At 43.9% G+C, this 27,976-nt stretch overlaps 1 protein-coding gene across 1 annotated transcript in view; it reads right to left on the bottom strand.

The window, feature by feature from the left end:
- Positions 1-27,976, bottom strand: part of dus2 (dihydrouridine synthase 2) — a 116,412-nt gene that overhangs the window by 82,037 nt on the left and 6,399 nt on the right. The window contains exons 3-6 of the mRNA XM_043707033.1: positions 26,839-26,979; positions 5,686-5,731; positions 4,669-4,760; positions 2,372-2,415 (exon numbers count right to left, since the gene is read on the bottom strand). Coding sequence (XP_043562968.1) covers positions 2,372-2,415; positions 4,669-4,760; positions 5,686-5,731; positions 26,839-26,979 — 323 coding nt within the window. The remainder of the gene's footprint in view (positions 1-2,371; positions 2,416-4,668; positions 4,761-5,685; positions 5,732-26,838; positions 26,980-27,976) is intronic.

The raw sequence follows: 27,976 nt of genomic DNA, 5'->3' as shown, positions 1-27,976 counted from the left end.
CTCCACCACCACCCTCTGTCTTCTACCTTTGAGCCAGTTCTGTATCCAAATGGCTAGTTCTCCCTGTATTCCATGAGATCTAACCTTGCTAATCAGTTTCCCATGGGGAACCTTGTCGAATGCCTTACTGAAGTCCATATAGATCATATCTACTGCTCTGCCCTCATCAATCTTCTTTGTTACTTCTTCAAAAAACTCAATCAAGTTTGTGAGATATGATTTCCCATGCACAAAGCCATGTTGACTATCCCGAATCAGTCCTTGCCTTTCCAAATACATGTACACCTGTCCCTCAGGATTCCCTCCAACAACTTGCCCACCACCGAGGTTAGGCTCACCGGTCTATAATTCCCTGGCTTGTCTTTACCACCCTTCTTAAACCCTTCTGTAGCACTGACCTCTAGTTTGAGAATCCTCCCACTCAGGGGCACATCTTCTCAACATCGACCCTGTCAAGTCCCCTCAGAATCTTGTATGTAGCAAAGAGATCACATTCATTCTTCTAAACTCTAATGAATAAATGCTTAAGCTATTTAATTGAGTCCTCACCATCAACATTCTGAGGGTTTGTACTGACTAGAAATTCAAATGGACTAACCACATAAATACAGTGGCTATAAGAAAAGGTCAGAAGCTAGAAATAGTGAGTAAATCACCCCTTGAACCCTAAAGCCTGATCACCATTTACAAGGCACAAATCAGGAGTGAGGTGTAATACGCTCCTCTTGCCTGAATGGGTTCTCCATCAACACTCAAGAAGCTTGACGCCATCCAAGACAAAGCAGCCTGCTTGTTTGGCGGCACGGTGGCTCAGTGGTTAGCATTACTGCCTCACAACACCAGGGTCCCAGATTCAATTCCAGCCTTGAGCGACTGTCTGTGTGGAGTTTGCACATTCTCCCCATGTCTGCGTGAGTTTCCTCCAGGTGCTCCGGTTTCTTCCCACAGTCCAAAGATGTGCAGGTCAGAAGAATTAGCCATGTTAAATTGTCCATAGTGTTAGGTGCATTAGTCTGAGGGGGGTGGGTTGCTCTTCGGAGGGTTGGTGTGGATTGGTTGGGCTGAAGGGTCCATTTCCACACTGTACAGGATCTAATCTAAATCCACAAGCATCCACTCCCTCCATCATCGATGCTTAGTAGCATCAGTGTGTATATCTACAAGATGCACTGCAGAAATTCACCTTAGACAGCATCTTCCAAACCCATGACTATTCCATCCAGGAGCCTGAGGTCTGTAAATGCAAGTATACTAGTCTTGGTCATGTAAGATGTCCATGACTTCCTTGGAACTACACAATGGGAATTCTCTTGTCTGAGCTGCTTTTGTAGTATTTATTAAGGGCATATTTGTCTTGTACTAACGTTGTCTTAAAAATGTACATTTCAGAATTTTTGACCTTTGAGACAGAATCCTTAGCAGTGGATGCTCAACGAGAAGCTCCAGCATCTCACTTCATTGAACTTCATACTCAGCAGCCTTACCCTTTACAATAAATCTCAGTTAAAACACCTCTTTCCCACTATATGTAGAATTCCCCACTTTGAATTAAATTCCCCAGAACTCACTCAGTTGCCCTCACACTCTAGTGCCCCTATATTCACTTCGAGTGATCGAGACGTACCTCACAGAAACAGACTCTTCAGTCCAACTCATCCATGCCCACCAGATATCCTAAACTAATGAAGTCCCATTTGCCGGCATTTGGCCCATATCCCTCTAAATCCTTCCTATTCCTATATCCAACAGCGTCTACACTTCCTCTGGCAGTTCATTCCATACACACACCACCCTCTGTGTGACAAGTTGCCCCTTAGATACCTTTTACATCTTTCCCCTTTCGCCTTAAGCCTATGCCCACTAGTTTTAGACTCCACTACCCTGGGGAAAAGATCTTGACTATTCACCTTACCTACATCTTTCATGATTTTATAAAACTTCTTTTAGGTCATCCCTCAGCCTCCGAAACTCCAGGGAATATAGCCCCAGCCTATTCAGCCTCTACATATAGCTTGAGCTCTCCAGCGTCGGTGACATCCTTGTAAACCTTTTCAGCAATCTTTCAAGTTTAACAATATCTTTCCAATAGGAGGGAGACCAGAATTGCATGCAGTATTCCAAAAGTGGCCTAACTTTTGGAATGTCCTGTACAGCTGCAACATAACCTCCCATCTTCAATACTCGATGCACCGATCAATAAAGACAAGGATACTAAATGCCTTCTTCATCACCCTGTCTAACTGCGACTCCACTTTCAAGGAACTATGAACCTGCACTCCAAAGTCTTCTCATATGAGTGTTACTTGAGGGCACTTTATAGCAAGTTCATTGAGTAGCTATTGGAGCAGTGATAGGCTTGTTAAAGACTTACATAAGCTGTGCGACTGTAAGCGCTCTCTGAGGATCAGCTGTGCCCTGCAAGGAACAAAATTTTAAAAAAGACTAACTTCCAGATGAATGCAGACAAAAAAAAAGATGATGTTAAAGGTTGAGAAGCTTTACTTAAATATAAGCGGAATTACTTTACAATGAAAACAATAGCAATGGATAGTGAAATCCAAAACAACATGGTGAATTGACAATATTGTCAGATTCTTAGCATGAAATCACAGTAACCAATATCATTTTCTAACTTACACTGGGCTCAATCTATTTGAACATAAAGCTGATTTAGTTTCAGGAGACAGTGAATTCTCTTTATGGATTCTGTGTACAAACTGACTGCCATGCTTCTGATGGTACAACAGTGGCTATTCAAAGGGAATCAAATAGTTAGGAAGGACTGGGATAGTGGTGAGGTTTGGGATGCTGTTCATCCATAAGAAGTTCCCCACAATCAGCGTATCAAAGAGCCTCTCCTATTCAAAACCCTACTGGCCAGCTTCATGTGTCAATCCTTGTTTGGAACTGAGAGGACAGGGAATATAAAGGTGGGCATTTGGTCTCTTTAACCCTGATAGCTCTGGGTCCGCAGGATCTGTCAGCCTACCTTGGAAAAGGCAACTGTGATTTCACAGCCCTGGAGGAACAGGTAAATCAAAGTACCTGTCAGCTGAGTGCAGATGATCACAATACTGCCAGTGGGTAGGACGCTGATGGTATGGGTCAATGAAGCTCTTCATTTGGTCAGCAGCTCTTCTCAGAGAAGGCCAGCCTTTCTCAGCTGCTGAGCTTGTGTCATATTCACTGCCTTGGACAAAAGATGGTGAGAGGTACTGACAAACCATAGCTTCTTCAATTACCTCAAGGTGCAGCTTGTTTGTTATGTTATCATCAACAAAAACACCAATCATACCAAGGCCTGCGATGATGGGGACAGGTACAGGATGCTATCGGCAATCTTCAGTCAGAACCCTAAACCCAGGCAGCCTCAGGGTGACAGTCACCCTCCACAGATAAGGGCAGTTATGAAGTTCACATCCTCCTGAGGCAACACAGCTGACCTCTTTAGGTACAGTGCTGTGCTCCCCAATCTGAGGCAGGAGAATGAAAAGGAGCCTTAACCCCAGGACATTCTACTCTCCCTGCAACTGCCAGGTTGCTACTCCCTGCTTTATCAGCTGGTCATTGTCAAAATGTAAATACAGACTGATGTTCATTGTGAGAAATATTGTTCATGGAACACCAGAACACTGAGAGGAGAACACAGAATGGCCCTCATTGCCAGAATGATGGGCCAGTACAGCATCAAGATAGCTGCCCAAGAAACAAAGCTCGCTGAGGAGACTCAACAGGAGGTCACTGGAACCACACCTATTACCGAACTGGCAAGTGCAAGGAGTAGCCTGGATTGTCAGCTGTGGGCTTTGCCATTTGATTTGAACTGTGCTGTACAATCTTGACTCATTTCCTGCAGGGGTCAGCAATCGTCTTTGTTCAAGTCTTGCCGGAAACAATCTATAACCTCATTAAGTGTCTATACACCAACACTGATGTTCAGATGAGAAGCACTCTATAATTGTCATGGCAATATAATTAGGGGTGTTCCCCATCAGGACAAACTCAATTCTTGCTGATTTCAACATCCAAGTCAGCACAGACTGTAGCAGATGGAAAGGAGTACTTGGATATATGCACTGACACAGCAAAACCCAGTGGCCAGCTCCTTCTCTATAACTACAGTGAGTTTGGCATAACCGTCACACACACTGTTTTCCAACAAGCAGATAAACTGAAAACAGCACAAATTTCCCAGATCCAAACACAGGCACATAATAGACTATGCCATTTGTACAGCAGAGCGATCTCAAGGATGTGCACTCGTCCTGTATGCCCAGGGGAGGAAGATGCTAGTCTGTCCATCAGCTCAACTGGAAGATTGTTTCTGAAATGAAATCTATTTAAAATCGGCATTGACACAAGGTTAACCTTTTACACATTAGAAATGGAATTAGGAATGAATTTGTCAAAGGGAGATGGTAAATCTGAAATATCAATATTCTGAAATTAATGCAAGGAACTTTCTACATCTTCACATTCCTGTTTCTTTTAAGTTTGTTATTATGCAAATCTAAAGGTTTCTAATCTAGAAATTCCCATCACGTGCAACACACAGAGCAGTGCAATTTCTCCAGGGTTAACTTATGCATTTGCAGCTATTCAAATAGACTATATTGAACCATCAGTCAGTGTTTGAAATTTTTACCAGAATGGATGGGTAATTCTTACCATTTGGAAGACAACATGATTCTTTTCTCTTTCACAAGTCCTAAAAATGACTCGCTCATCTGTTGCAACATAATCTATGGTGTCCAGCACCTCTGAGAAAAATAAATGCAGACAAGCTTAGGAAGACGAATGAGAGCATGTGTAGGAATGATTATGGATAGTGGTGGTTAGAAAAGGTATAAACAAGGGTGTGACATCTTAAATAAATAATTTTCCTTAGAGTTTTGCAGTTATATTTGGTAAGAGTGCCCAGTAATGAAAGAATCAGAACTTAGAACTCAAGTGATGCCTGTAACCACTTACATTACTCATGATTGTGCAGATCAGGCCCCACCCAAAAAAACTGACCCTGTGGTACTCAGCTGATTCAGGAAGGCTTTTCAAGTTGCACCTATTTTCCAGGGTGCATAGTGCTTTATGCATGTTACAACTGACCATCAAAATGATTGACTGTTTAAGCACAGTTTTTCAAGCTATTACCCCAGTAGTTTTAATGTTAAGTTAATCCCCAAGGCTGGGCACTAATTAATAATGGTTATTGCTGATCAGTACATTGGTACCTACATGTTCCCACTTTTAAAGTATTGAGAAAAACTTGTAACTATTGGAATGAAGATTAAAAGGTAACACGTTTTGTCTTAGAATGCTGCCTGATCACATTGGTTTGTGAAAAAAACTTATGCATTTGATTCCGTGAATGAATGGAAATTGAACAGAAACTTCAGTGCAACCTAAATAAAGCAAGTTCAGGTACACTGTGGTTGCAACATGCCATCTGCACCAAAAGAAGAAACTCTAGGCCACTGTGTGCAAGCCAACTGAGGTCCTATTCCCAACCCTTTACAGTAATGTGTTTAACTCCTACTTGGAAGGCCATTCCTGTTTGCTGTAATACCAACAGTTTACCTTTCGTTCTGTCAACTTCCTTTGCTAAATACCAGAAATCTATTTAAAACATTCATTCCGGAAAGGAAGAGAGAAAAACCATATGAAGAAAGAATAAATTTGTCGACTCACCATTCACAATTCTTTTGCACTGTATCATTTTCAAGTCAATCAATTCCTATTTAAAATGGAAGAGAAAGAATAATCACAAGCTGCCCACAATCTCACTTCTCCGTGACACCCTGATAGCTCAGTGGTTAGCACTGCTGCCTTGCAGTCCAGGGACTCTGGTTCGATTCCAGCCTCAGGCAGCCGTGTGGAGTTTGCACATTCTCCCAGTGTCTGTGTGGGTTTTCTCCGGGTGCTCCAGTTTCCTCCCACAGTCCAAAGCTGTGCAGGTTAGGTGAATTGGCCATGCTAAATTGCCCATAGCATTCAGGGATGTGTAGGTTAGGTGCATTAGTCAAGGTAAAATATAGGATAGGGGGAATGGGTCTGGGTGGTTTACTCTTCAGAGGGTCAGGTGGACTGGTTGGGCTGAAGGGTCTGTTTCCACAGTGTAGGGATTCTATCTATCTATCTCATATTAACACCACAGAATTTTCAAGGCACTGTTAAATTCAGGTTGGTGAGAGGCATTTGACCCAGATTATCATCATGAAAGTTGAAAAAATGTAGTCCAGGAAGATGAAATATCACCTTGACCCAGTGATGTGAAGCTCACCTGCACTCCATTTCTGTCAGATTGGTGTCAAAATGCATCATGCACCCCCTCATTGTTCCAAACAGTTAAACCCTTTGTTCCACACACCAGCTTGTAACTTTCTTAGAGAAGAAATTGCATTTATATAGTAGCCAGCATGGCCTCAGAAAATCCTAAAACATTTCAAAGTGAATGAAGAGCTTCTGAAGTATGGTCCCTGTTAATGGTAGAAACAAGAGAACCAAGAAGTGCACAGCCAAGTCCCACAAACGGCAATGAGATCATAGCGAAATTATCTGTTGTATTGTTGCTGGCTGAGGGATAAATATTGGCCAGGCATTTCAGTTCTTCCTTGAATTGTGCTTTGGGCTCTTTACTCTCCAACTGAAAAGACAGACAATGTCTCTGTTTAATGTCTCATATGAAAAACAGTGCTTGACAGTGCAGCACTGCTTCAAAACCACAGTGAAGAGTTAGCCTGGATTATATCAACTCGAGTCTCTAGTATGAGACTTGGATTCTTATCTTGTGAAGCCACTGTTGAGAAAACTTGCCTACTTTACCTTTGGAGGGACACCTGAAAGGTTATCTTATCGGCTGTCTCCGTTTTGAAATCCAAGCCCCAAAATATTACTTGTATTATCCAGTTTACATTGCAAAATATTTTTTGAATGACATACATAAATTGTTCAGGGATTGATAAATTAGCATATTATTTAAAATTAGATTGTGACCGGGCAAAGGTTCATGTAAGCAACGAGTAAAATCCAAGTATGAAATCAAGAAGCTCTTGCTACATATGTCTATATGTAGAATAAAGTTTCAGATAGATTAGTGAAGATCTAAATCTGGAATCACTCTTAGACAGGCAAATCAAGATGGCTTATGTGACTTCAACAATCTGTAATTATCTTCTGACTGTGTCCAGATTTATGAACAGATAAACTTTGTTTTAAAAAAGGAATATCCTGACCAGTATAAAGCGTCATTTTCATGTGGGACTAAATTTACAAATGGGTCAGACCCTGCAGAGGTAATAGGTTACTTTTTCAGTTCATTTTCATTTCCAGTCTTGGTCAACTGAATTCAAGTTACCACAGTAGGATTTTGAAGTAATCATCAGATTTAGATTAGATTCCCTACAGTGTGGAAACAGGCCCTTCGGCCCAACCAGTCCACACCGACCCTCCAAAGAGTAACCCACCCAGACCCATTTCCCCTCTGACTAATGTACCTAACACTACAGGCAATTTAACATGACCAATTCGCCTGACCGGCGCATCTTTGGACTGTGGGAGGAAACCGGAGCACCCGGAGGAAACCCATGCAGACACGGGGAGAATGTGCAAACTCCACACAGACAGTCACTCGAGGCTGGAATCGAACCTGGGACCCTGGTGCTGCGAGGCAGCAGGGCTAACCACTGAGTCACCTTGCCACCCCACTTTTTAATCACCATTTTATTTTCCTCAGCTCTGGTTCCAGACCTTCCTGTCATGATGTTGCTATGTTTTTTAGATTAGATTGGGAATATTCTGTGAACTTCTTGGAGGCCTCTTGTGATATAGTGGGGTCTGATTTAAATATATATTAATACAGTTTTTGTTGCAAACGTTTCGTCCCCTGTCTAGGTGACATCCTCAGTGCTTGGGAGCCTCCTGTAAAGCGCTTCTGTGGTGTTTCCTCCGGCATTTATAGTCGCCTGTCCCTGCCGCTTCCGGTTGTCAGTTTCAGCTGTCCGCTGTAGTGGCCGGTATATTGGGTCCAGGTCTATGTGTTTGTTGATGGAGTTTGTGGATGAGTGCCAAGCTTCTAGGAATTCCCTGGCTGTTCTTTGTTTCGCTTGCCCTATAATGGTAGTGTTACCAGCAACACATTTTCAGCTCTGATCTCCAGCCTCTGCAGTCCTCACTTTCTCCTATAATAGTAGTGTTGTCCCAGTCAAATTCATGTTGCTTGTCGTCTGCGTGTGTGGCTACTAGGGATAGTCGTTTCGTGGCTAGTTGATGTTCGTGGATGCGGATTGTTAGCTGTCTTCCTGTTTGTCCTATATAGTGTCCTATAATGGTAGTGTTACCAGCAACACATTTTCAGCTCTGATCTCCAGACTCTGCAGTCCTCACTTTCTCCTATAATAGTAGTGTTGTCCCAGTCAAATTCATGTTGCTTGTCGGACAGGCCACTATAAATGCCGGAGGAAACACCACAGAAGCGCTTCACAGGAGGCTCCCAAGCACTGAGGATGTCACCTAGACAGGGGACGAAACGTTTGCAACAAAAACTTCCAGCTCGGTGAACAGAACCAAGCAACGAGCACCCGAGCTACAAATCTTCTCACAAACTTTGAATATATTAATACAATTTGTATTATAATTTGGATTTTGAACTGGTGGTATGTGGATTTTGGCCCATGTAAAGATGGGGTTTACTAATTGCCAGTCTTTCTGAAGGCATAATCTTAAACCAGTAGAATGTTAGAGAGCAGCTGACTGAATGTCCTCCTGGTGCAATAGTGGGAAACTTCTCAGTGTTTTACAATCAGAAAGAGTAAATATTGAAAGGCGTTGGCTTGCTTTTGGTTTAAGAATCAAGAACTGATAATTGTTTTGAAAAAAAGCAATAGATTGGAAAACCTCTGGGAGCATTTCATATAACTGGAGTTAAATGCAAGAGAAAGGAGTTTGTTCAGAATAGTTAGCCAAGAGGTTATCCCAGTATAACTTTGAGAATTCCTCACCAGAAGTGGCTTGTTTGAAACATAAAGTGGTATTTAAAGCTGGGAAAGCTAAGCATAGTTGTGGGAATAATTAAGGAAGAGGCTATCAAACTCTCAAGACTAGGAATTAAAAGAAAAATATAAGCTCAAACCTATAGATGTGACAGAGAAGGGACCCTTCCCTGCCGAGTAGTTGAGTGATGAAGAGTGATAGTGTTGAGAGTCAATGGGATTGCATTTTGCTGCGTGTTTTGAAATCTCTCAAATGATACTAAATGTAAATTGCTGCGTTTGTTCTAATGTATCATCATTTAATTTACATAACAAACTCAGTTTAATTGCTAAAACTAAATCTGAAATATTGGTTGCTTATATTTCAGTGAAAGGCCATCACATTAAATTCAAAAAAATCTATGAAGCGAGGTTTCAGTCTGAGAGCTGACTTGTCAAGTAGGAACAATAACTGGGATCACAACACTAAATGACTAGTTCCGTGATATAGCCATAATCACCATTTCACCTTTCTTCATCAGGTCTTGAATTTTGAAAGGATAACATTAGCATTCATTTCAAGAGGGCTCGAATACAAAGAATACAAGTGCAGAGATGTACTGCTGAGTCAGTATAAGGCTCTGGTCAGACTGCATTTGGAATATTGTGAGCAATTTAGGGTCCCATATCTAAGGGAAAATGTGCTGGCGTTGGATGGGGTCTAGAGGTGGTTTAACAGTATGATCCCGGGATGAAGGGCTTAACATACAAGGAACAGTTGAGGACTTTGGGTCTGAACTCAACAAAGTTCGGAAAGATTGGGGGGCGGTGGTAGGATCTCATTGAAACTTACAGGATACTGAGAGGCCTAGATAGAGTGGACATGGAGAAGACCTAACAGCTTTGAAGACCTAAGTTTTGAAAGTTAAAAATCACCAGGTTATAGTCCAATATGTTTAATTGGAAGCACTAGCTTTCAGAGCACTGCTCCTTCATCAGATGGTTGTGGTGTTGTGTGATTTTTAACTTTGTACACCCCAGTCCAACACTGGCATCTCCAAATCATAAATTTTGAAAGATTGCACAAAATGCATTTATTTCAAGTTTTGTGGAAAAGTCTGGAGTGGTTTCTTTAAAAGAGATCATTGAAAGTTCACTGTAGCCATTGGAGCTTGTGACAACAATGCTTCCTGGAAATCCCAAGACTGATGATAACCACTAGCTTTACTGCAGATGCCTACTGGGAGCTGTCTTAAACACAGATGGACCTTAGCATGTTTTCCTCCAACTGAACCAGATAAAAACAAGCAGCTATCCAAACTGGCTGAATCAGAAGAAGCTTTGTTTAGAACCTGTTGCCAAGCTGATCTCTCTCATTCTGTGGAAAGTTGACCCTCTCTGTAGGTTCAGGGTGAACATTTTTTGACAAGACATTGAAGGGAAATCTTAAGATTGTATTTCCTGAGCAAGTTGTAGCTCCAGAGATAATGAATCATGATCAAATATGGCAGAACATCAGAGCACCAGACTTTGGAAAATTTTGCAATTGATCCTTTTGTGTTTGGCTAAGACAGTTTGTTGTTTCGAAAGTCACTCGCTCGAGAGAAACCTGTTCTTTTCTTTTTTCCTGAAGAGTGCATACATATTTTTGTCTGTTTTGAGAATAGTTAAATGGAGAATCATTTCTACTTGAGCTGAAAAATGTGCTGCTGGAAAAGCGCAGCAGGTCAGGCAGCATCAAAGGAGAAGGAGAATCGACGTTTCGGGCATAAGCCCTTCTTCAGGAATGAGGAGGGTGTGCCAAGCAGGCTAAGATAAAAGGTAGGGAGGAGGGACTTGGGGGAGGGGCATCGGGAATGCGATAGGTGGAAGGAGGTTAAGGTGAGGGTGATTGGCCGGAGAGGGGGTGGGGGTGGAGAGGTCGGGAAGAAGATTGCAGGTCAAGAAGACGGTGCTGAGTCTGAGGGTTGGGACTGAGGAAAGGTGGAAGGAGGGGAAATGAGGAAGCTGGAGAAATCTGCATTCATCCCTTGTGGTTGGAGGGTTCCTAAGCGGAAGATGAGGCGCTCATCCTCCAGGCGTTGTGTTGCCATGGTCTGGCGATGGAGGAGGCCAAGGACCCGCATGTCCTTGGCGGAGTGGGAGGGGGAGTTAAAGTGTTCAGCCACGGGGCGGTTGGGTTGGTTGGTGCGGGTGTCCCAGAGGAATGTTTCTCTGAAACATTCCGCAAGTAGGCGGCCTGTCTCCCCAATGTATAGGAGGCCAAATCGGGTACAGCGAATGCAGTAAATGATATGTGTGGAGGTGCAGATGAATTTGTGATGGATATGGAAGGATCCCTTGGGGCCTTGGAGGGAAGTGAGGGGGGAGGTGTGGGCGCAAGTTTTGCATTTCTTGCAGTTGCAGGGGAAGGTGCCGGGAGTGGAGGTTGGGTTGGTGGGGGGTGGGGACCTGACGAGGGAGTTGCGGAGGGAGTGGTCTTTCCGGAACGCTGATAGGGGAGGGGAGGGAAATATATCCATGGCGGTTGGGTCTGTTTGGAGGTATCTGTAGTCCTCACTTTCTCCTAATAATTTTTACTTCTATGTTGGAGTCTGGTTTTCAATAAAACTGCAATAATTAGTTACGTTTTTTGTTGATAATTAAATCCATTAGAGTGGTTATTAAGAAACCTGGTTGATCATTCTTGTTGTTTAGAACTAGGTGTAGATAAAGATATTAATTCATCCTCTTAGTAAATGAGGAAAGTATTTTTATTTTACGCTGTGACCCATTGTGTAGTGGGACCAGTGCACTCTTCCAGCCTTGGCCATTGGTAGTTAGCAAGACAGGGAGCCTGGCAGGTGTCACTGCAGGGAGTTGGCATCTCCCCCAAGATGGAACCACCTTATTTAAGCCTCCATCTGTCTATCCTCTAACACAGGACACTCCATCCCCACCTCCAATCCTTGCTGGGCTTCATCTGGTCAGGCAGGCTGTACAAAGTCGCTGGTGTACCTTAAAAGCTGGAGACCTCGGGATTATCACCCCCAAGGACTGCTTGTGGTCGCAGTAGTGACCCTGGCACAGGCCCGAGTGCAGATTGCCCAGTCAATCAGATCGATTGGGAGCTCTGTAAGGCAGGACTTCCTTCCAGAGGTGGGTCGAGTTTCGTCCTGAAACAAGCAGCTTTGTCCCGTCATCCCCCTGCATTATCCATCTGGCCAACCGTTCCGTGGAGATGTTTAATCCTATCCCTCATAAAACCCATCTCGGTGTTGTTGGAACTGCATAGGAGCCCTCTCCCTTTCTAGCTGCAAATCATTAGAACACATCGGGCCAATTTCACATGTGAATTTTCCAACTCAAAACCAGAAGTTAATGGAATGAAAGTACAAAAGAGGCCTTTTTGAATACATCACCATCTGCTAAAATCAGGGGCGAGGAGGGGAATACGATTTTCCGATCAAGAGCGCAGAACCTGCTCACATTTCCAATATGCATAGCTGGCAGGATGGGTCCTGCTGGGGGAACATGAGGTGGGAATGCTGCCCGAATGTGTACTGAATGAGTTCTTTCCCCACTCAGCGGTTAAAAGCCAATAAAAAGGTCCAGTGCAGAATGCAGCTTTCAATGGAACTTGCAGAGGCACACGCGCAACTTCAAACTGCGTTCATAAGTGAAAACAGGAAGATGCAGATTGTGAAATTGTTGAAAGTTCACTGATCCCAATATTGCTGTTAAAAATCTCCCGTTTGGATGGAATGGGTGAGGAGCACTTAAAGCATAAAAGCAAAATATCACATGAGCTTTAAATAGCTGCCTTAATTCAAATGTCACGGAATCATAGATTCCAGATCCTTTTTTCTCCAGAATGAATGATGCGACACCAATATTTTGAATTTCCAATCTGCTGTCATGCTCTTTATATCACATCTGGCCTTAATTAGGATAATTCTTTCCTTGAACAAATTGAAGCATTGTTACAGGAAATAACATTCACAAAGGCTTGTGGTAATTGAGGTTGATATTATATTTTGGGAATCCAGCTATAAATTTAGAGAAACAGAAGGGGTTACGTGCCTAGTTGTACAGCTGCCTGACAGTAAATCCAGATGGTTTGATTGTTAGTGGTTAAAGGAGATCCCATATTGATTGCATGCGTGATTATCTCAGTGAAACAATGGCAGCATACTCTGAACTTACCACAAAAAGACAAGGTGTCTCCTAGAGAGGTGTTTTTGTGATCGGGATGCACACAGTTACGCTTTAAGCCATTCACTGACTCGTAAAACAAAAGGGTGCTTAGGTCAGAGATAGCTAATTAGCATTCAGACCAAGATACAAGGTCAATGTATTGCATGGCACCATTGGCAAGAGGGCCAATCCTTACAAATGAGTGAATAGTATGTTCAGATAGCAGAAGATTCTGATAGCCAGCAGGGAGGAAATGCTGCTTAACTTTGCAAGCTATTGCAGCTAGCTTAGAATAGATTCTAAGATTACATTAGATTAGATTTCCTACAGTGCGGAAACAGGCCCCTCGGCCCAATAAGTCATCACCAACCCTCCAAAGAGTAACCTACCCAGACGCATTCGCCTACTCCCTACTTCCTCCCACAGTCCAAAGATGTGCAGGTCAGGTGAATTGGCCATGCTAAATTGCTCAGTGTTAGTTGCATTAGTCAGAGGGAAATGGGTCTGGGTGGGTTAGTCTTCGGAGGGTGAGTGTGGACTGGTTGCACCAAAGGGCCTGTTTCCACACTGTAGGGGATCTAATCTAATGCACCTATCACTACGAGCAACTTAGCATGGCCAAATCGCCTGAATTGCACACCTTTGGACTGTGGGAATAAACTGGAGCACCCGGGAGGAAACCCACGCAGACACAGGGAGAATGTGCAAACTCCACACAGTCACCCGAAGCTGGAATCGAACACAGGTCCCTGGCACTGCGAGGCAGCACAGCGAACCACTGAGCCACTGTGCCGCTCCGCTTCTCAGCTTTTTGGCTTGGAATATGTTAGATTAAATTAGATTCTATCTATTTAATTTCAATACAGAACAAATTGGGGAGTTTAAAGCATTTATAAATACTATTTCTATCTGGATACAAGGCCTGTGTGATTTAATTTCCCATGGATATGGGCTGACAGTAGAAGTTATGGGAAGAGATAGATTAGATAGGAAGCCCTTGCAGAATTGGCCTCCAAGGTATTTTTTTCCACAAATCTCACTGAGTCTCACAAACTCACAACCTGAGAATCCGAGAGAGAAAGAGAGAGAATGTCTATGGTTCATAGAGTCATAGAAATGTACAGCACAGAAACAGACCCTTCGGTCCAACTCATCCACACCAACCAGTTACCCTAACCTAATCAAGTCCTATTTGCCAGCATTGGGCCAATATCCCTCCAAACCCTTCCTATTCATATACCCATCCAGATGCCTTTTAAATGCTGTAATTGTACCAGCCTCCACCACTTCCTCTGGCAGCTCATTCCATACACGCACCACCTTCAGTGTGAAAAAGTTGTCCCTTAGGTTCCTTCTATATCTTCCCACTCCCACCCTAAACCTATGCCCTCTAGTTCTGGATTCCCCCATCCCAGGGAAAAGACTTCTCTCTATTTATCCTATCGATGCCCCTCATGATTTAATAAAACTCTAAGGTCACCCCTCAGCCTCCACGGCTCCAGGGAAAACAGCCCCAGCCTATTCAGCTTCTCCTTATAGCTCAAATTCTCCAAACCTGGCAACATCCTTGTAAATCTTTTCTGAACCCTTTCAAGTTTCATAACATCCTTCCATTAGGAGACCAGAATTGCATGCAATATTCAAAAGTGGCCTAACCAATATCTTGTACAGCCAAAACATAACCTTCCAACTCCTATAATCAATACTCTGACTAATAAAGGAAAGCATACCAAACGCCTTCTTCACTATCCTATCTACCTGCGACTCCACTTTCAAGGAGCTATGAACCTGCACTCCAAGGTCTCTTTGTGCAGCAACACTCCCTGGGACCTTACCATTAAGTGTATACATCCAGCTCTGATTTGGCTTTTCAAAATGCAGCACCTCTTATTTATCTAAATTAAACTCCATCTACCATGGTCAGCATCCCGTTATAATCTGAGGTAATCTTCTTTGCTGTCAACTACACCTCCAATTTTGGTGTCATCTGCAAACTTACTAACTTCTACCTCTTATGCTCACATCCAAATCACTTATATAAATGATGAAAAGTAATGGACTCAGCACAGATCCTTGTGGCACTCCACTGGTCACAGGCCACCAGTCTCTGACTTCTACCTTTGAGCCAGTTCTGTATCCAAATGGCTAGTTCTCCCTGTATTCCATGAGATCTAACCTTGCTAACCAGTCTCCGATGAGGAATCTTGTCAAGCGCCTTACTGAAGTCCATATAGATCACGTTCACTGCTCTGCCCTCATCAATCCTCTTTGTTACTTTATCAAAAAATACTCAATCAAGTTCATGAGAAATGGTTTCCCACACACAAAGCCATGTTGACTATCTCTAATCAGTCCTTGCCTTTCCAAATACATGGGATTCCCTCCAATAACTTGCCCACCCCTACGTCACGCTCACCGGTCCATAGTTCTTCCTTGCCACTTTTCCTAAATAGCGGTACCATGTTAACCAACCTCCAGTCTTCCGGCACCCCACTTGCAACTATTGATGATACAAATATCTCAGCAAGAGGCCCAGTAATCACTTCTTGAGCTTCCCACAGAGTTCTAGGGTGCACCTGATCAGGTCCTGGGGATGTATCCACTTTTATGCATTTCAAGACAACCAGCGCATCCTCCTCTGCAATATGGACATTTTTCAAGATGTCAACATCTATTTTCCCACATTCTATATCTTCCATATCCTTTTCCACAGTAAACACTGATGAAAACTCCTTGCTTAGTATCTCCCCCATCTTCTGCAGCTCCACACATAGGCTGCCTTGTTGATCTTTGAGGGGCACTATTCTCTCCCGAGTTACCCTTTTGTCCTTAATGTATTCATAAAAGTCTTTTGGATTTTTCTTAAACTTATTTGCCAAAACTATCTCATGTCCCCTTTTTGCCCTCCTGATTTCCCTCTTAAGTATACTCCTACTGCCTTTATATTCACTCGATCTCTCCTGTCGATACCTGATATATGCTTCCTTTTTTTTCTTAACCAAACCCTCAATTTCTTTAGTCATCCAGCATTCCCTACACCTACCAGCCTTTCCTTTCACCCTAACAGGAATATACTGTCTCTGGACTCTCATTATCAAATGTTTGAAGGCTTCCCATTTTCCAGCCATCCCTTTACCTGCAAACATTTGCCCCCAGTCAGCTTTTGAAAGTTCTTGCCTAATACTGTCAAAATTAGCCTTCCTCCAATTTAGAACTTCAACTGTTAGATCTGGTATATCCTTTTCCATCACTATTTTAAAGCTATTTGTATCTACCCAGGGAGATACTGAGGAAAGAGATCAATCTGAGACTGGTACAGTTGGGAAAGGGAACAAGTCAAACAGTCAGGGCAGGCAGGGACAAAGCACAAAATAAGGTAGGACTGATAAATTAAACTGCATTTACTTCAATGTAAGAGGCCTAACAGGGAAGGCAGATGAACTCAGGGGCATGGTTCAGAACATGGGACTGGGATATCATAGCAGTTACAGAAACTTGACTCAGGGATGGGCAGGTCTGGCAGCTTAATGTTCCAGGATACAAATGCTACAGGAAGGATAGAAAGGGAGGCAAGAGAGGAGGGGGAGTGGCATTTTTGATAAGGGATAGTATTACAGCTGTATTTAGGGAGGGTATTCCTGGGAATACATCCAGGGAAATTATTTAGGTGGAACTGGGAAATGAGAAAGGGATGATCATTTTACTGGGATTGTATTATAGACTCCCTAATAGTCAGAGGGAAATTGAGAAACACATTTGGAAGGAGATCTCAGTTATCTGTAAGAATAATAGGGTGGTTATGGTAGGGGATTTTAACTTTCCAAACATAGACTTGGGACTGCCATAGTGTTAAGAGTTTAGATGGAAAGGAACTTGTTAAGTCTGTACAAGAAAATTTTCTGACTCAGTATGTGGATGTACCTACTAGAGAAGGTACAAAACTTAACCTACTCTTGGAAAATAAGGCAGGGCAGGTGACTGATGTGTCAGTGGGAGAGCACTTTGGGGCCAGCGACCATGATTCTATTCGTTTTAAAACAGTGATGGAAAAGGATAGACCAGATCTAAAAGTTCAAGTTCTAAATTGGAGAAAGGTTAATTTTGACAGTATTAGGCAAGCATTTCCAAAAGCTGACTGAGGGCCGATGTTCTAGTAAAGGGACAGCTGGAAAATAAGAAGCCTTCAGAAATGAGATAACGAGAATTCAGAGACAGTATATCCCTGTTAGGGTGAAAGGAAAGGCTGGTGGGTGTAGGGAATGCTGGATGACTAGAGAAATTGAGGGCTTGGTTAAGAAAAAGAAGGAAGCATATATCAGGCATAGCCAAGATGGATCAAATGAACACTTAGAAGAGTATAAATGTAGTAGGAGGATACTTAAAAGGGAAATCAGGAGGGCAAAAATGGAGTTAAGGAGAATCCAAAGAGTTTTTACAAATACACTAAGGACAAAAGGGTAACTAGGGAGAGAATAGGGCCCCTCAAAGATCAACAAGGCGGCCTTTGTGTGGAACTGCAGGAGATGGGGGAGATACTAAACGAGTATTTTGCATCTGTGTTTACTATGGAAAAGGACATGGAAGATATAGAATGAAGGGAAGTAGATGTTGAGCTATAGGGAGAGGTTGAATAGGCTGGGGCTGATTTCCTTGAAGCGTTGGAGGTTGAGGCGTGACCGTATGGAGGTTTATAAAATCATGAGGGGCACTGACAGAATAAACAGACAAAGTCTCTTCCCTGGGGTGGGGGAGTCCAGAACTAGGAGGCATAGGTTTAGGGTGAGAGGGGAAAGATATAAGAGAGACCTAAGGGGCAACATTTTCACGCAGAGGATGGTACGTGTATGGAATGAGCTGCCAGAGGAAGTGGTGGAGGCTGGTACAATTGCAACATTTAAAAGGCATCTGGATGGGTATATGAATAGTAAAGGTTTGGAGGGATATGGGCTGGGTGCTGGCAGGTGGGACTAGATTGGGTTGGGATATCTGGTCGGCATGAACAAGTTGGACCGAAGGGTCTGTTTCCATGCTGTACATCTCTATGACTCTCAGAAATCCATCTGATGAACCACTCCATCTACAGCAAGTATATCCTTCATTTGGCAAGGGAGCCAGAACTGCACACAGTACTCTTAGTGTGGTCTTACCAGTGTTCTGTATAATTGAAGCAAGACCTAGCTGCTCCACTACCGCAATCTTGCAATCAAGGCTAACATGTCCTCTGAATGCTTCCTACATTGCATGCAAGCTTTTAACTAGGTTAAGAACAAGAACATATAGGCTCCTTTGAACATCTCTCATGATTTATGAAATACTTTTGCATTTTGTCTTCCCACAAAGTGGAAAACTTCACATTTATCCACGCTGTCCTTCATCTGCCAACTCACTCAGTCTGTCCAACTCACCATGAAGCCTCTTTCTACACTCCTCACAACTCACATTCCCACCAAGTTTTCCATCAGCCGCAGACTTGGAAATTTGCAATTGGATGTGGGCACCAAAGCAGTGATTTAGATTTTGAAAATATTTAGCCCCAGCACTGATCCTTGCAATGCCCCACTGTCAACCTGAAAATGACCCATTTGTTCCGACTACCTGCTTTTTGGCTGTTGATCAATCCTTAATCCATGTTAGTATATTCCCCAATCCTACATGCTTTGATTTTGTTTCCCAAGTTCCTGTGCAAGACTTCTTCAAAGTTCTGAAAATCCACATTGTTCCTCTACGCTGACAAGCCTGCCAACTCCCTGCTCATTCCCCACCCCGAATTCTTACTTTATAGGACGCAACTGTAATTGATCCCCGTTTAATGAAGCTGCTCCTTCGAGCCATGCATCTGAAGTATACATCCACCAGCAACTGGCCATACAATACCTGAATCCTGACCAAGTTACTAACCACCCTTATGTCCATTGGAGCCCAACTTTAAGAGGAGTAATCCTGTCACATGACTTCACTTTGACAGCTCCAATACAAGGCACTGTAAAAGTCAAGTTCACTACAGTCATCACTGACTTATTGGGAAAAGTGACAAAGGTCAAGCTTACCTTCAGTTCATTCCATTAGGCTTCATCCATTGTTATTTTTAAGTTAGGGATATGTAAGTGCAGTTAAAATACTGATCAACGACAATTTAATTGAGATGGGGTACTGCCTACCCCTGTACTACTAATGCTGTTCAACTCTACTCCGGGATGAGAAAAGGCATAAAAAAAAAAAGGAAGAGTTTGAGATTTTCTCCAGCTTGAGAATTTAGCAAATCTCCTGCCAGATCTCTGCATGCTGAACATGACTGTCACACTCTACTCCCTTTCTTTGCGCAATCACATCACAAAGCTTCCCTCTTTATTACAAACCAGGCCAAACCAACTGAATGAGGTCAATTTGGAGCAGTTAAAAAAAAAAAAAATCACCAATTACTGAAAACATCAAGGCTTATTAAAATCATATTTTAAGGTTGACACATCCTATGGAGCGTCGCGAGCGTGGTGCTGGAAAAGCACAGCAGGTCAGGCAGCACCGGAGGGGCAGGAGAATCGGCGTTTCGGGCATAAACCCTTCATCAGGAATGCCACAACTCTCAATCACATCAATGCATTGAACAATTAATTAATCAGACTACTGAATAAAGGGAATACCATGAAAACATTGGATTGCGCAGCACAGCAGGAGGTGCTATAGAATACTTTGAGGAATTTAAATCTGGTACATATATTTCATATATCTCCTTTCAGTCAAGGCACCTCCAACTAACTGACTCTATAAGAAGCAATTTGAGATAATACAGGAGGTAAGAAGGTCAAGCAGAAAACCTTTGGTCATGGGATTCACTCGTGAATTGAAACATTGTCACATTCCAAATGTTATATCTTCAATATCTTTATATGCTTCACGTACAGTCAGTCAGTTAACTGGCAGCGCTTTGGCTGAAAGCAGGTAAGAAATATTTGTGCCAGATTGAAATCATAAACGCCTGTCCACAAAAATGTTCTGCAGTATCTGCTACTGTGCTGCAAAACCAACTAATTGTGAGACTTTTACGAAGTAAACAGTACAAATGGTTTGAAAGTACTTATAGTGCCTCATGCAGATTGAAAATACAGCATACGTTATAATCTTACCTATGTTTCTCTACATTTCACTCATGTACGTTTGCATTAACCAGCATTTCCTCAGATTACTACGGTCACTCCTTTAATCAAACCGGAAGTTTCAAGTCAGGTTAAAACACAAAGACGGACAGAAATTTTCCACATGACAATAAAATATGTCAAAGCCTTGGAAGTTGAATTACATCATCAATGTCTGCAAACTGCTACAAGTCTAATGACTATCAATTCGTATTAAAATGACGTCCATAATTTGATACCACTACAGCTAGCATCACCCCTAATTAAAACAATTTGCAGGCGCATACTGTAACTTAAAGCAAAGTGACAGTGTTATGACAGGCACAGAGGTATTGATGTCTGCAATTTTTACCGCTCCATTTTGGTTTCCGAGCTCTCACACTGGTTTTTAAGTCATCCAGCAGGAACAGGACACACAGATCAGCAGCCATCTCTGTTCTTTTAAGAGACTCTGTTCCCTTTCCCACATGCCTTCCCCTTCTCATGACCTATATGATGCCCCTATACAACACACATTTCATTATTTTTGTTCTGTCAATTTGGCTCAGTCAGTAAGTAAGAAAGCAAACATCTTTTCAGCAAGGCTGACTTCCAGACTCTTGTCAAAAATAATTTTTTATTTCTGCAACCTTCATTCCAATTTGAAAAGGTCTAAACAAAATTGCAGATTTCCCCTGGGTCCAGGTTTCAAAACTTACACAATTTATTGCAGCCAAAATCTCCCAGAGACCCAGTGGCGCAATGCATCATTTCCAACACAAGAGCCAAGGACAACTTATGAAAAAGGGGGAATGCATGTAGAGATTTGTAATGATTGAAATGGCAAGATGATTTACAATCAACCAACTGAAACATTCCCATTTCTAATTCCACAAATGGCTGCAAACAGTGAAATGGGATCAAAACAGGGAAGGGGGGGAAACACAGAGAGAGAGAGAAAAATGCAAAATGGAGGGAGTGACCGTTGTAGAAAATAATAGAAGTACATGGGGTGAGATACAGAGAGAAGGAAAGTGAGATAGGGTGAATGAACAACTTTGAAAAAATAAAGAATGCAAATGAGCAAGGAAGAGTGAAAAATTGCTTCAGAGAGCAGTGAGCAAGTGCATGTTTAGTGGCATCACTTCAAACGCGAATATAAAAGTTGGTGATGTACAACTGATCAATCAGCATCTGACAGAAAATAATAGATCAGTGATTCAGATGTGATCTGTGTTACACAGACAGCTGCAAATTCTCCAGTTGGAGAATTTAAAACATTACAAGTCTGTTGCAGCTTGGACATCTGTTTTAGGATTGAAATCTGCCCACATAAATAAGACAGGGCAGCACGGTGGCTCAATGGTTAGCACTACTGCCTCACAGCGCCAGGAACCCAGGTTCGATTCCTGCCTCAGGTGACTGTCTGTGTGGAGTTTGCACATTCTCCCTGTGTCTGTGGTTTTCCTCCGGGTGCTCCAGTTTCCTCTCACAATCTAAAGATGTGCACTTAGATGAATTGGCCACGCCAAATTGCATTAGTCAAGGGTAAATGGAGAATGGGGAATGGGTCTGGGTGGGTTACTCTTCGGAGGGTCGGTGTGGACATGTTAGGCTGAAGGGCCTTTTTCCATACTGTAGGGAATCTAATCTAATCACATCATTACAGCACCTTTGAAGCTCAGTAATTCTCTTCACGTATAAAAGCTTTTGTATTTGGTGGCAGGATAGGAAGAATGTTATATGTATCTGTGAAATCCACCAACCAATCCTTCACAGACTCAGTTTCCCAGGGATGTCTGCAGCATTGCCACCTGAATATTGTTCTCCCTGGGCAGAGTATTTATTCAGAATCCTCAAACATCCAGTAAAAAACCATTCAACTAAACCAGCTCACTGACCACAGTTTTCGATTATAGTCTGCTTCGACAGAAATTAGTAAGCCATTCAGCCCCTCGAACTTGTTCCATTATCCAATGTGTGTATGGAATGAGCTGCCAGAGGAAGTGGTAGAGTCTGGTACAATTACAACATTTAAAACACATCCGGATAGGAAGGGTTTAGAGGGATACGGGCCAAGTGCTGGTAAATGGGACGAGATTAGATTGGGATATCTGGCTGGCACGGACAAGTTGGACTGAAGGGTCTGTTTCCGTGCTGTACATCTCCATGACTCTATGAGATCGTGGCTGATCTGTGACCTAACTCCATATGCCTGCCTTTGACCCATATCCCACGGTGGCACAGTGGTTAGCACTGCTCCCTCACAGCGCAAGAGACCCGGGTTCAATTCCCCCCTCGGGCAACTGTCTGTGTGGAATTTGCACATTCTGTGTTTGCGTGGGTTTCCTCCAGGTGCTCCGGTTTCCTCCTATACTCCAAAAACGTGCAGGTTATGTGAACTGACCATGCTAAACTGCCCGTAGTATTAGGTGTAGGGAAATGGGTCTGGGGTGGGTTGCTCTTCGGAGGGTCAGTGTGGACTTGTTGGGCCGAAGGGCCTGCTTCCATACCGTGGGTAACCTAACGGATATATTTGTTCAACAAAAATCTACCAATCTCAGATTTAAAATTAACAAGTGACATAGCATATACCGTGGAAGAGAGTTCCAAATGCCTATCACCCTATGTGTAGAAGCGCTTCCTAACATCTCTCTGAACGGTCTAGCCCTAATTCTCAGACTGTGTGCACCCTAGTTACAGAATGCCCAACCACTGGAAACAATTTTTCTTTATCTATACTCGTCAATATGGCTTTGTGTGTGAGAAATCATGTCTCACGAACTTGAATGAGTTTTTTGAAGAAGTAACAAAGAGGATTGATGAGGGCAGAGCGGTAGATGTGATCTACATGGACTTAGTAAGGGTGCCCATGAGAGACTGGTTAGCAAGGTTATATCACATGGAATACAGGGAGAACTGGCCATTTGGATACAGAACTGGCTCAAAGGTAGAAGACAGAGACTGGTGGTGGAGAGTTGCCTGTCAGACTGGAGGCCTGTGACTTTTCATCATTTATATAAATGATTTGGATATGAGCTTAAGAGGTATAGCTCCTAAGTTTACAGATGACACCAAAATTGAAGTGTAGTGGACAGCAAAGAAGGCCACCCCAGTGTACAACAGGGCCAATGGGCTGAGAAGTGGCAGATGGAGTTGAATTTAGTAAATGATTTGGATATGAGCTTAAGAGGTATAGCTCCTAAGTTTACAGATGACACCAAAATTGAAGTGTAGTGGACAGCAATAAAGGCTACCCCAGTGTACAACAGGATCTTGATCTGATGGGCCAATGGGCTGAGAAGTGGCAGATGGAGTTGAATTTAGATAAATGTGACGTGCTGTATTTTGGAAAGGCAAATCAGAGCAGGACTTATACACTTAATGGTAAGGTCCTTTTTTTTAGGTTAGATTACTTACAGTGTGGAAACAGGCCCTTCGGCCCAACAAGTCCACACCGCCTCGCCGAAGCGCAACCCACCCATACCCCTACATTTACCCCTTACCTAACACTACGGGCAATTTAGCATGGCCAATTCACCTGACCTGCACATCTTTGGACTGTGGGTGGAAACCGGAGCACCCGGAGGAAACCCACGCAGACACGGGGAGAATGTGCAAACTCCACATAGTCAGTCGCCTGAGGGGGGAATTGAACCCGGGTCTCTAGCGCTGTGAGGCAGCAGTGCTAACCACTGTGCCACCGTGCCATCCTGGGGAGTGTTGCTGAACAAAGAGACTAATTTGTATAGAGACTTATCCCTGACATATACATATCATTCTTGTAAACCTATACTGTACTCCCTCCAAGGCCAATTTGTCCTTCCGAAGGTGTGGTGCCCAGATCTGCTCACAGCAGTCTAAGTGTGACCTAACCAGGGTTTTATATAACTGGAGCATAACTTCTGCATACTTGTACTCCAGTCCTTTAGAGAGGTAACTGGGAGGGGAGTGCGGCTGGGAGAAGGCAGCTGAGAGTGCAATGGGTGGATGGAGGTGATAGGTCAGAGAGGAGGGTGGAGCGGATAGGTGGGAAGGATGATTGACAGGGGTGGGACAGGTCATGAGGATGGTGCTGAGGTGGGGGAGGGGAAATGAGGAAACTGGTGAAGTCCACATTGATGCCAAATGGTTGGAGGGTCCCGATGGTGGAAGATGAGGCGTTCTTCCTCCAGGCGTCGAGTGGATGAGGGAGTGGCAATGGAAGAGGCCCAGGACCTACATGTCCTCGCAGAGTGAGAGGGAGAGTTGAAATTTTCAGCCACAGGGTGATGGAGTTGATTGGTGCGGGTGTACCGGAGATGTTCCCTGAAGCACTCTGCAAGAAGGCATCCAGTCTCCCCAATGTAGAGGAGACCACATCAGGAGGAACGGATACAATAAATGACATTGGTGGATGTGCAGATGAAACTTTGATGGATGTGGAAGGCTCCCTTAGGGCCTTGGATGGAGGTGAGGTGGGAGGTGCGGGCACAGGTTTTGTAGTTCCTGCGGTGGCAGGGGAAGATGCCAGGACAGGAAGATGGTTTGTTAGGGGGGAATGGAAGTCGCGGAGGGAATGGTCTTTGCGGAAAACAGATCGGGGTGGGGAGGGAAATATATCACCGGTGGTCAGGTCCATTTGTGGGTGGTGGAAATGTTGGCAGATTCTGCGATTTATGTGGAGGTTGGTGGGGGGGTGGGAGGCGGGTTCTGTCCTTGTTGTGGTTGGAGGGGTGGGGTCTGATAGCGGAGGTGCGGGACATGGATGAGATGCATTGGAGGGCATCTTCAACCACGCAGGACAGAAAATTTCGGTCTCTAAAGAAGGAGGCCATCTGGTGTGTTCTGTGGTGGAACTGGTCCTCCTGGGAGCAGATACGGCAGAGGTGGAGGAATTGGGAATACGGGATGGCATTTTTGTAGGAGGTAGGGTGGGAAGAGGTGTAATCCAGGTAGCTGTGGGAGTCGGTGGGTTTGTAAAAATGTCAGCGTTGCGTCGGTCCTGGTGGATGGAGATGGAGAAGGGGAGGGAGATTGCTGAGATGGTCCAGGTGAATTTGAGTTTGAGGTGAAAAGCGTTAGTAAAATTGATAAACTGTTCGACTTCCTCGTGGGAGCACGAGGTGGTGCCAATGCAGTCATCAGTGTAGCGGAGGAAGAGGTGGGGAGCGGTGCCAGTGTAACTCCGGAAGAGAGACAGTTCTATGGAGCCGACAAAGAGACAGGCATAGCTCCTCCAAGACTTTGTTTCCCCAGCCCGCAATGCCTCATCTTCACCATGGACATCCAGCCTCTCTACATCTCCATCCACCATGACCAGGGCCTCCAAGCCCTCAGTTTCTTCCTCTCCCGACGTCCCCACCAGTACCCTTTCACTGATACTGTTATTCATTTGGCTGAATTGGTCCTCACCCTCAACAATTTCTCCTTCCAATCCTCCCACTTCCTCCAGACGAAAGGGGTAGCCATGGGCCCCAGCTATGCCTGTCTCTTTGTTGGCTACGTAGAACAGTCCATTTTCTGAAGTTACACCGGCACCACCCCCCACCTTGTCCTCCACTACATTGATGACTGCATCGGCTCCACCTCGTGCTCCCATGAGGAGATCGAACAGTTCATCAACTTCACCAACACACTCCACCTCAAAGTTAAATTCACCTGGACCATCTCTGACACCTCCCTCCCCTTCCTAGACCTCTCCATCTCCATCCACCAGGACCGACTCAACACTGACATTTTTTACAAACCCATCGACTCCCACAGCTACCTGGATTACACCTCCTCCCACACCACCTCCTGCAAAAATGCCATCCCGTATTCCCAATTCTTCCGCCTTCGCCGTATCTTCTCCTAGGAGGGCCAGTTCCACACAGACACAGCAGATGGCCTCCCAGGGATAATATTTCCCTCCCCCATCCACTTTCTGCAAAGACTGTTCCCTCCGTGACTACCTGATGCAGTCTCCTCTATGTTGGGGAGACTGGACGCCTTCTTGCAGAGCGCTTCAGGGACTACCTCCGGGACATCTGCACCAATCAACCACACCGCCCTGTGGCCCAACATTTCAACTCCCCCTCCCATTCTGCCGAGGACATGCTGCCCTTGGGCCTCCTCCGCTGCCGCTCCCTCATAACCCAATGCCTAGAGGAAGAACGCCTTATCTTCTGCCTCGGGATCCTTCAACCCCAGGGCATCAATGTGGAGTTTACCAATTCTCTAATTTCCCCTCCCCCACCTTACCTCAGTTCCAACCTTCCAGCTCAGCATCGTCCTCCTGATCTGTCCCACTTGTCAATCCTCCTTCCCATCTGTCCGCTCCACCGTCCTCTCTGACCTATCACCTTTACCCTCACCTCCATCCACCTGTTGCACTCTTAGCTACCTTGCCCTCAGCCCCAACCTCCTCCCATTTATCTCCTCACCCCCCAAGACTCCCAGCTTCACGAAGAGCTCAGGCTCGAAACATCGATTTTCCTGCTCCTCGGACGCTGTGCTTTTCCAGGAACACACTCTCAACCCCGTATTTAACTTCATACCATATCCCCAGGTATACTGCCAATATTACCCATTTAGAGCATTCCAGGAATAATACACAAGCCTTTCCTTACCTCACAGTATACAATATCTGCTCCATAGTCTAGTGCAAGTAATCTCATCGGTAAGGTACCAACACGCACCATGGGGGCCAGGATCACCTTGTTTCTATAACAAAGTCTGTTAACAGTTTGGTTGATCATTTCTTCTGTGACCTGCAGGAGGGAATAAACCAAGTGTTTGACTGAATGTCATCTGTGATTCCACAAATTTGATGTGATCACCACCACCTTCCGCATTTACACTTCAACTTTAACGGGGAAAGTGGCATTGTAGAGCCACAATTGAACAAAAATGGAAACAGAATTAAATGAAATGTTAGGATGGGCGACTGAAACCACACAGTTAAAGAGGTGAGCTTAAAGCAGGTGATAGAATTTGGAGAAGGTTATTCCAGAACTTCAAATGGCTGATGGAACAGAGAGTAATTGTGGGGTGTAGGGGTTAGAGGCAGGTGGAACAGACTATAGATGGTGAAATAGGCAAAGTGAGCTCACAAATAGATTTTCGACACGATAGTGAGAAATTCACATCTCTGCAGACCAGGAGCCATTCAGGTCAAGGGAAGACAAGTTAAATCAGTTTGTTTAATTTCTAGTAAAAGCAAGATAGCACTAGGTGCTGGAAATCTGAAACAATCTTAGAGAACAGTGGAGAAACTCAGCAAGTCTTGGAAGCACCTGTAGAGAGAAAAACAGAGTTAATGTCTTGAGTCTGGTGTGACTCCTCTTCAGAAAAGCCCACAATGCCCTGGCGGCACACTGCCTGTGTACACTGGTGTGGATAGCAGACTGGCTGGATAACAATAAATAGAGAGGAAGCATAAATGGGTCACATTCTGGTTGGCAAGATGTAACAAGTGGTGTACCAAAGGAATCAGTCTGGAACCTCAACTGTTTACAAACTATACAAATATAACTTGGATGAAAGGTCCAAAGGCACGGTTGTTAAATGTGCAGATGACACAACTCATGAAAAGGATTTAAAGTGGCAATAAGAGGAAATGGATCAGTTCTGTGAGTGGTCAAGTATCAGGCAAATGGAGTATGATGTAGGAAAATGTGATGGTGTTAATTTTGGCAGGAAGAATGATTTTTAAATTATCTAAATGTTGAGAGTTTACAGATGCAGAGGGATCTTGGTGTCACAGTG

Source organism: Chiloscyllium plagiosum, chromosome 17 (genome assembly GCF_004010195.1).
Source record: "Chiloscyllium plagiosum isolate BGI_BamShark_2017 chromosome 17, ASM401019v2, whole genome shotgun sequence".
Lineage (NCBI taxonomy): Eukaryota > Metazoa > Chordata > Chondrichthyes > Orectolobiformes > Hemiscylliidae > Chiloscyllium > Chiloscyllium plagiosum.
Note: the sequence above shows the minus strand (reverse complement) of the source record. Positions and strands in the feature narration are given on the sequence as shown.